Source organism: Polistes canadensis, unplaced genomic scaffold, assembly GCF_001313835.1.
Source record: "Polistes canadensis isolate GaletaPanama2010 unplaced genomic scaffold, ASM131383v1 scaffold_106, whole genome shotgun sequence".
NCBI classification, from domain to species: Eukaryota; Metazoa; Arthropoda; class Insecta; order Hymenoptera; family Vespidae; genus Polistes; species Polistes canadensis.
This window is the reverse complement of record NW_014569653.1, coordinates 377,833-387,832: the sequence shown is the minus strand read 5'-3', so window position 1 is coordinate 387,832 and position 10,000 is coordinate 377,833. Positions and strand designations below refer to the sequence as shown.

Here is a 10,000-nt window from a genome sequence, read left to right as displayed (position 1 = left end):
AACACGCTATAATAAAAATATTATAAGAAAAAGACATTAGCATTAAATATAATATAGAATATTTACATGGATTCATTTATACTCACCATACTCTGCACATTTCCAATGCAAACAAATGTGTAATCAAGTCCACCGTCTGTAAGCTCTACCAAAACTTCTTGAATGGGTTTAGTAGTATAATCCTTAGGATTAATCAGTTCAGTACATCCAAATGTTTTAGCTTGTAAACATAAATAAATTACTTATGTTAGATAAATGAAACCGATAATACTGGAATAGAAAGAATTATTTCAATAATAATTACCTAGCTCAAATTTGTCAGGATTAATATCTATTCCAATAACACGTGAAGCTCCAACAGTTTTACAGCCAAATGCAGCTGCTAATCCCACTGCGCCAAGACCCCAAATGGCACACGTACTTCCAGGCTCTACTTTAGCAGTGTTAAGTACGGCACCATATCCAGTAGAGATACCGCATCCTAATAAACAGACTTTGTCCAATGGCGCAGTACTGTTGATCTATAAAAATACTGTAATAATAAAATCACACGAATTCGTTTAAATATAATAGAACTAAAATAATCAAGAATCTTACCTTTGCCAAGGAAATATCAGCTACGACAGTATATTCAGAGAACGTAGAACAACCCATAAAATGAGCAATAGATTGTCCCTTGCAAGTAAAACGAGATGTGCCATCAGGCATTAATCCTTTTCCTTGAGTTGCACGAATTTTACTGCACAAATTCGTTTTTGGTGATTTACAAAACTTACATTCTCCGCATTGCGGTATGTAAAGAGGAATAACATGATCGCCTAGAAATTTTATTTCAAATATATAACAGAGATATTATGTAGAATATTAATTAAAAGCTTATTAAAATAAGTACCTTGTTTGAACTCGGTTACACCTTCTCCAACACTTTCAACTATACCGCTGCCTTCGTGTCCAAGGATACATGGAAATATACCTTCTGAATCTAATCCTTCTAAAGTATAAGAATCCGTATGACACAATGCAGTGTATAGTATTTTAACACGTACTTCATGAGCTTTAGGAGGAGCTACTTCAATCTCTTCTATTGATAACTTTTCCTTTTCCTTCCATGCTACTGCTGCCTTGCATTTAATAACCTTTTATAACAAAAATAATATTGATTTTAATATTATTTATTTATGCAATATTATACTGCATTCAAATTTCAATTTATCAATGCATTGTAATTAAACAATCAAGCAAGCAATAACGTTTAATATCGGCACAATTTAAAAGGTTATAATCAATTATTATTTAAAAAATGAATATACAAACTTACCTTTCCTGCTGTATCTGCCATAATTGTTGTTACTTCAGTAAAAAACAACTTTCTTGTAGAATTAATGAGTATTAATTATATAAATTTTTTGTCCTTAATTATTGCATTATCGAGAGAACTTACTTGTTATCAGAGGTTATAACCTTTTTCCGTGTTATCAAAATTTTATGGACGGTACTGCTCTCTAGTAAGTGCGCGTGCGCAATGCCACGTTAAAATATGGCGCCATTTAATAACAAATTCAAAACGTGATAATTTAATTATCTAAATATATACGTATAAGTGAGAACGGAAATAAAGATAAATTGTCGAAATAAAATAAATCAAAAAGACAAGGTGAATACTTAAAAGTGTAATGCTATATTTTGATAACATACAGAGTTTACATCGAGAATGTCAATTCAATTACAGCGCAGTCTCGATAGGCGCATATCATTTTTCTTTTTCTCTTTCTTTTATTCTTCTTCATCATTATCTCTCTGTTTTACACTGCGTATTTTGTTTTGTTATACATTTTGTTATTTTATATCATGGAAAAAATAGCAACGTTATGGAAATGCCGATCGATTGGAAAATACGATAATTGCGATAGGCGACATTTTTCTTTTTTTTTTGTTTTTTTTTTTTATTATCAAACGTCGCACATTCTAAGTAGATTATTTATTTGGCAACAATTAACAACAAACAGGATCAAGGATTGTACGCAATGGTGGCCGTGTATTTTTTTTCTTTTTAAATATACATGCGCGCTTTTATTATTAATTTTTATTTTATTATAATAATTATGATTAATCATTATTATTGTTGTTTTCACCGTTCATCAAAAATGTTTAACGAAGAATTGTTATCAATCAATTCTTTTAAAATTTAGGGAAGAAAAACGGTACCATTCAGAAATCGTTGATCCCAAGGCATGCGAGAGTTCTCTCTCTCTCTCTCTCTCTTTCTCTTTCTCTTTCTCTTTCTCTTTCTTTTTATCTTTTTATCTTTTTATCTCTCTTTTTTTTATTCCTATCTCTGATTGGCTTCGATCCTCTCCGAAATAATGTTTCGGGTTACGTAACACATCTCCCGAAGGGAATTCTCGCGCGTTCAATGGGAGGTTTTAAACGTAAGTTGTTTATTTAAGTAAGTTAAGTTAATTAAGTTAAGTAAGAGTAAGTAAATATATACATGTTAGACGAGATTCAAGAAATATTCGCATGTTCTGAAAGTAATAAGGTAAACGACCACGTTAGATGGATACAGAATGAAGACAAAACGAGAACTTACAATTCGTATATGCACACACACACACACGCGCGCCCACGCACACGTGTGCATACACATACACACACATGTATATGCCAGTAGCAAAGAAAGTTTGTTTTAGGTTTTTAGGTTTGCGTATTATAGATCTTATAATTTAATTTTTCAAACGGCACGAATATTAAATTGATCGATTAATTGATATTAGTAAAGAATATATTATATATTATGTATTATGGTATATCAGTTTAGGTGCAATCAAGAAAGTTCGTGCCATTTGTAAAAAATTATTAGAAATAAATGACACGCCAATAGAATTATTTACGCGTATATTTGTATATGCACGAGTGCACGCACGCATGCACGCGCGCTCACGTGTGTATGTTAATATGAATAATTCGAATTCTTCATTCGCGGCAGGGCACATTAAATTAATTTAATTATCGCAACGCGTATGTAATTACGAATAGTTTGGTTTTTTTTTTCCTTTTTTCCTTTTTTCCTTTTTCGATTAATTCTCGCCTTCTTTTCGAATTTATCTTAAAATTCGAAGAATTCATCGAATAATGTAATACGTAAGACGCGAGAAATAAAAATGGCGTGTCTTTACCGATTCGTTTTACGACGAAAATCGGCTGCCATAATATTTGAATGAATGAATCAATCAATCAATCAATCAACATGTTTCTCAACTTCGGAACTTCAAAGGATACAAAAAATTGTCGTCGTCGTCGTCGTCTCGTAACAACGACGAAAAGTCTCTTTGGCAGTAAGGGCGCTAATTCTACGCGTAATTTGTTTGTTTCCTTGTATTTTTGTATTCATTTCTTTTTTTCTCTCTCTCTCTCGATTCTGTAACCTTTTTTCTTTTTTTTTTTGTTTTCTCTTTGCCTTTTTATAATGATCAAATGAAAAAAATATGAATTAGGATTGGCGAACGACATCGAATTTACGGTTCGAGTATACCTGAGAAAAATTATTCGAGCCCTTCGATCGTACGTACGTTCGAACGTTCGCTCGTTTTAACATTATTTCCGAATTGTTTCGTAATTTTTTTTCTTTCCCCCCGTATATTATTTGATTTTATTTTTATATTTTGTATTAATATTCTTTCCATCTCTATCACTTTCATTCTGTCCCTTCCTTTCTATATATTTCTATTTTCATTATTCTCATTAACGATCGATCGAAAGGAAGAAAACGTTTACGTGTGTGCGTGTTCTACGCGCAGGTATAGAAAATTTGTGTATCTGCTATGTGTATGTTATGTGTGGGGATGTGTGTGTGTGTGTGTTAATGTAATATTTTTTTTGTCGCTTCTCTCTTTTCCTTTTTTTATTTATATATTTTTTCTTTTCCTCCTCTCTATTTATTTGCAACCAACTTTATAATTAGAGTGTGTTTCTCCCTGGAGTCAGTCGGNATATTATATAATTCGATTTAATCGATAAAGTAGTTCATTCGTAAACTCGTCGACGTACTAAATTTGTCTTCTTTTTTTTTCTTTTTCTCCTTTTGTTTTTCTTTAACTATGGGTATAAAGGCAATGTAACATTCTAAATTGTAAATTTTGTTAACTTCGAAACGTCGTCGTAGGAAGTCGACGCGAAAACAGCCATTCTTGTTTGGCAAGTTTATTATTCCTCTCGAGAATAAAATCGATTAATCAATCGTTCATACGTTTTCATTCTTATATTCGAATAATATTATCTTCATTTTATTTTTTGTTAATTTATAGCGAATTCTTTTATCAATCAATCCAAAAAAAAAACAAAAAACTCCGATAGAATTTAAGAATAATGTTTGAAAGAGTTAAAAATACGTATTAGCGTACCGTTTAATTTCGTTTTGTTTCTCGAGAGGAAAGAAACTTATCCTTTCTCTTATTTAGCGATAAGAAGCACGTATTGTTTATTTTTTAGCTCTCTCTGTTTTTCTCTCTTATTTGTCCGGATTATCTTAATCAACCATATATCCCGTTCATTGGTTAAACTCGAATAGGTTGTAGGAGAGAATTGTATTCATTGCACCCAAGAAGCTGGAACCCAAAGAGGTTCGGATTCAACTCTGTGAACGGCGTTTACTAGTTGTTCAAAAGCTATCGAAAGATCAGCATTTACGATGACTTCATCGAAGAGATGAGAATAAAGGAATTCTATCCTTGCTGCACTATGCAGGATCTCGTTAAATTCTTCGTCCTAAAAATAATATACAAATAACAATTAATAATAATAATAATAATAATAATAATAATAATAATAATAATATAATAAATCAATCGCGAATTTTAGTTATACCGTAAAGCCTCGTGAGTTGCTTTCATCGAAGGTAGACCTAGCTCTTGCTTCGTTTCTCGTTTCTTGAAGTGTCTCAAACCTAGGTGGTTTGATATAAATCACGTATGGTTTAGATTGTGGCGTTCTAAGCATCTTCAGTGCCTGATAATGTGGATTTAATAAGCAAACGTATCCTGCATTGATCAAAGAACTAACACTCTCCGCACTAGTCCCGTAAAGGTTCCCTTTGTATTCCCCATACTCGATGAATTTACCAGTTTCGATATCCTCTTCCATTTTTTCACGAGTTACGAAATGATATTCCTTACCGTCGATTTCACCTGACCTGGGAGGTCTTGAAGTATCTGTACGAAATCAAAGATATATATATATCACAATTAATTTATTCATTTCATTGAATATATCCTTTTTTCTTTTTTTTTTCTTTTACGTTTCTACTCGCACAAATAGAAAAGTTTAAACTATCAATGTAAGCGGAAAATACAAAAGTTATGATGATGTCACGAAGATATTCAATTTAATGCTTACTAATACGTAATCCGACTTCATTCAGAAATTCGTTTCGCGTTTCACAGTTCTCTCGGTGCGATTCGATAAAATGTTTATCTCTCTCGTATACTTTATGTTTTATCTTTAGAGACGAGTATCCCTTTTCATTACTTTTGCTTTTTTTATTTTTTTATTTATTCGTCTTGTTTTTTTTATATATAAAAATAATCTAATATTTAATAAGAAAAATTTATTCGAAATACTCATAGAGAGAGAGCCCGAAATTATTTTGCAAAGATTCGTTCGTATATTTTGTGTTCGTTAAGAAAATATAATTAAAATATATTATTTATGAAACTCACAGGGCACAGGAGTTTTGTATTTGTCAGAATCGGTTGACATCAGCCTTCTCTTGAGTTCGTTTCTGCCGACACCAGGTGGTCCAATAAGAACAACGGGTCTGTAGAGACCCGGCCTTGGATAAAGTTTGGCTACCTCTTCGTAAGTCGGTACCTCTTCCCGATCGAAGTCGTCGTTTTCTGCAGCGTCATACATGATTTTTTTAGTTTTTATTCCCTGCAAGTTGCACTTTGTAGGCGAGGCGTGCAAAGAGGTACTGGGACGGGGGCACAATGCGGGCAAAGGCACTGGAACAGAACACAAGCCTAACCGACGGTTAAGCCGTCAGGCCATCATCCGTTAAACAACAAAATTACTATGATGCGACCAAAAAATAAAAGAGGCTTGCGATTTCTTTTTTTTTTCTTTTTTTTTTTAATCTCTCTTCTTTAGCGTTTGTCGTAGTTGTTGTTGGTTGTTGTTTTCCTTCTGTGTCGTGTGCGTGTCTTTTTTTTTTGTTTTATTTTTCTTATTCGATGTTCTTTTTAACGCACGTACCCCTACTTCGAGAAAAATTTCATTCCTCTTTTTGTTAGCAAAGCATTTGGGAGCGATATGATTTATGTTCAGATAAATAATTGATCGTCAGAGCACATTTTGATATATAAGAAATAAGATAAAACCAGATCTTAAACTCGAATCGGTTATGTTATTTATCCAGATAATATAAATTCGTAAACAGGCAATATCTTTTTGAAGGATTCAACACGTTTCATACCAATGAGAAAGAGAGAGAGAGAGAGAGTGAGAGTGATCGATCGAATCATCCCTCTTTCATCGTTAAAAATAGACGACGAGGTGACTTATAAAATTCATCATCCTCGTCTCGTCTATATAAACGTGCTTGCTTTTATTTTTCTATTTATTTTTTTACCAATCAAATCGTATATATCGTATATTTAATATTACGTGTGCTCTGAAAATTCGATTGTTAATTAAATCTAATGTTACTTTTATGTTATTCAATTATAAAAAGATTGATAATAATTCATTTATTAAAGTGTGACAGGCGATATGTGATAAAAGTTTGTAAATGAAATTCATTGAATAATGATTAATATTTGGAAAAAGAGAAAGAGAGAGAAGAAAAAAAATATATAAAATATATGTGTGATAGAAAAAAGATAAATCCGATGATATTACGATAATATAATCGGATAATGTTATAAGAGAGTAGAAAAAAAAATAAAAAAAGAATAAGACGAAAATGAAAAAGGAAAACAAAATATATATATATATATATATATATGATAGGAAATATATTGATTGGATTATTTCAACTTACTTATATTGTCATCGTCGATTTTTTCCCTTTGTTGTCTCTCGAGAATGATCCTACGTTCCTGAAGTGCTCTACTGGGGATCAAACCGGCTCTCATATTTCGATCACCTTCTCTTCTTGCTTGCCACCTGATTCAATGTGTACGATTGTACTTAATTTTTATATGTTTCTTTTTATTTTTTTTTTATTTTTTTATTTTTTTCTTCTTCTATTAGAAAAATATATAACTACATCACATCTTTTTTAATCTCGACATCGAGAAATCGGAATATCGTTTACCAATATGCATCGTCCTGGCTGACGATGTGCAAGACATCACCTTTGACGAAATCCAATCCTGCTTCCTTGCATGGTATATAAGGATCTTCGGAAGCTTTGTACGAAAAATGTGCTCTCACTCGTACCTATTATATGTATATTCGTTATAGATTTTTAATTTTAAATATGAAAAAGAAAAATGATTTTATTCTTGGTGTTGTATTGTCGTTATGGTTGTTAGTTAACATTCATTTAATTACCTTGCTTTCTCTTATTCCACCCTTGCTGTCTGCCGGTACGATTTTGAACGTTATCGTACCTTCCGAATTTTGCTGTAAACATTATTAAAATATTATTTATTTTCTCCTTATTATTATTTTTATAAAAAATAATATTCGGTAAAATTTAATCATGACAAAAAATTGGGACACACCGCGTATGTGATATTTTTTTTTAAACTTAAATATTTATCATGTTACTTTTTTTTTTTTTCTAGATTTATATACTTCAGTTATATAAATTTGATATTAATAATGTATGGTATATATATATATAAAAAAAAAAAAAGAAGAAAACATAATCTTAGAAATCTACCAGAATTTTAAGAACGCAATTCGGTGTCTTCCCTTCAACGCTGATACCATTGACCTCGCATACTTCATCCCCAACATGAATAAGGCCAGATCTGTCTGCTGCACCACCGTGCATTATTCGTGCGATCACGATCTTTCCGGTTTCCTCGCAGGTCTTTATGGTTGCTCCCTATTTTCAACATGCAAACTAATATTATCATTTCGTTTAAATTCATGTTAGTTCGTTCGATTTAAAAAGAATATTTCTTTTCGTACTTTATAATAATAAAAAATAAAAAAAGAAAAATATAGATCGAACAAAAATATCACGAGGAAAGTCCTCTCTCTCTCTCTCTCTCTCTCTCTCTCTCTCTCTCTCTCTCTCACTCGAAAATGTATCTTGTCTTTCGGAAGAAAAAATCGATAAAAAAAAATATATATATATATATATAAAAAAAAAAGAAAAAGAAAAACCACAAGACAGATCGAGGTATCGAAAATACGTGAAACTTTTACGCGTTTCGCATTTCGATTTATTCTTTTTATTTCTTTATATTATTTTTTTTTTCTTTCCCGTATATATTTTACATTTCTTTTCTATACATTCGAATATTCGAACGACGAAGAAGAATCACGTTCGATGTTCGATCTTTTTCTCTCTTCCTCCTTTTTTAATTTTTTTCTTTTTTTTCTTTTTTTTCTTTTTTTTAATACATCACGCGTTACGTACTCTCATTCACTTACGTGTATATTTATTATTTTTTATTCTCGAGACGAGGTAGAACAAATTGATTATTATACTCTCGTTTCGAGAATTGTTTTTCGTACGAAATGTAATCGAATTGTTTTAAAACTATGAACATGCAGGGTAATAACACAACGTATATCGGGATTGTAGAGAAATTGTTTAAGCCACAAACAAAAACAAAAATTAATTCAAACAACTACTACTACTACTACTACTACTACTACTTACTACGCAACAATAACGAGAGGGGGGGAAAAAAAGAAACAAAAAGGAAAAAAAAAATGAAACGAATGATTGCAGTGCACTGGCAAATTCGAAATAAAATTTACATATGTTACGCATGCAACTTATGTGTTGAGAAAAAAAAACAAAAAAAATAATATCAAAACATGAATGGACGAACATACTAAGGGATGAAGAATATAAGTAAAATTACACACATAATTATATAATATTAAAAAAAAAAAAAAAAGAAAAACTCGCTTCGATATCTACTGCAATTCGTCGATCAGCAAAGAGCAGCCATTTATTATTATTTTTTTTTGTTTTTTGTTTTCTAACGATTTCGCGCATGTAATATAATATAAATATTATAATATTTGCAATAAAAGGCCAAACGACAGGCGCTAAAAAAAAAAAGATATATATATAATGCGAAAGAAATAATGAACGGTACGGCAGCCAGTAAAAAACATTGTGTATAATTTAGAATGAAGTGCAACGATGTGTTGTTGTTGTTATTGTTATTGTTTATCTTTAAGAATTATTATTATAAATATGTATGTGTTGTATGTATCATATAGAAACGAGATGAAAACTTTTTTCTTTTGTATTTTTGTTTTTTCTTTTTTTTTTTTGAAAAAATAACAAATTTTGTGTCATACCCGTAGCATATATTAATATAATATAATTAATATATTAATTATATCACATAATATTTTTTTACGGGCAATCAAATGGCGAAAACTTACCACGATCGGTTCGACCCCGGTGCCGCACTTCGAAGCAAGTTTGACGATGAAAGAAATACGTTTATTACTTGAGAAAATTCATTTTGTTTCTCTTTTTTTTTTTTTTTTATCTATTTTTTATTTTAATAACCGGTCAAGCGGTAATACACGAGGAGTAACTACTACACGTTATTCTTTGTACGATTAAAAAATAACATTGTATTCTTTCTTTTTTTGTTGTTGTTATTTTAAGGTTTTTTTTTCTTTTTTTGGTATCTACACGGTGCTTCAGAAAATAAAGGAACGTTACAAGATATATATAGATATATATATATTTGTCAAAGATCGGCATGCAAGTATAATATAAACGATAATGAAAAAAAAAAAAAAAAACAACGCGAGATAATAATAATAAAAATAATAATAAAAATAATAATAA

The 10,000-nt window shown here is 30.8% G+C and overlaps 2 protein-coding genes across 6 annotated transcripts in view; both read right to left on the bottom strand.

The window, feature by feature from the left end:
* Positions 1–1,497, bottom strand: part of LOC106787570 (alcohol dehydrogenase class-3) — a 2,020-nt gene extending 523 nt beyond the window's left edge. Inside the window, exons 1-7 of the mRNA XM_014750013.1 lie at positions 1,442–1,497; positions 1,319–1,350; positions 893–1,136; positions 598–818; positions 305–521; positions 87–220; positions 1–6 (exon numbers count right to left, since the gene is read on the bottom strand). The exon at positions 1–6 is cut by the window's left edge and continues 269 nt beyond it. Of these exons, the coding sequence (XP_014605499.1) occupies positions 1–6; positions 87–220; positions 305–521; positions 598–818; positions 893–1,136; positions 1,319–1,339 (843 nt within the window). The 5' untranslated portion in view covers positions 1,340–1,350; positions 1,442–1,497. The remainder of the gene's footprint in view (positions 7–86; positions 221–304; positions 522–597; positions 819–892; positions 1,137–1,318; positions 1,351–1,441) is intronic.
* A 2,579-nt stretch (positions 1,498–4,076) lies between these two features.
* LOC106787568 (MAGUK p55 subfamily member 7) overlaps positions 4,077–10,000 on the bottom strand; it is an 8,738-nt gene continuing 2,814 nt past the window's right edge. For 2 of the 5 annotated variants that reach the window (XM_014750005.1, XM_014750006.1), the window contains 8 exons: positions 9,583–9,609; positions 7,886–8,053; positions 7,552–7,623; positions 7,313–7,437; positions 7,037–7,161; positions 5,715–6,017; positions 4,864–5,207; positions 4,077–4,764 (listed from right to left, as the gene is read on the bottom strand). In XM_014750005.1, the coding sequence (XP_014605491.1) occupies positions 4,588–4,764; positions 4,864–5,207; positions 5,715–6,017; positions 7,037–7,161; positions 7,313–7,437; positions 7,552–7,623; positions 7,886–8,053; positions 9,583–9,609 (1,341 nt within the window). In that variant the 3' untranslated portion in view covers positions 4,077–4,587. The remainder of the gene's footprint in view (positions 4,765–4,863; positions 5,208–5,714; positions 6,018–7,036; positions 7,162–7,312; positions 7,438–7,551; positions 7,624–7,885; positions 8,054–9,582; positions 9,610–10,000) is intronic. The other 3 variants (XM_014750010.1, XM_014750009.1, XM_014750011.1) reach the window with 3 other exon arrangements.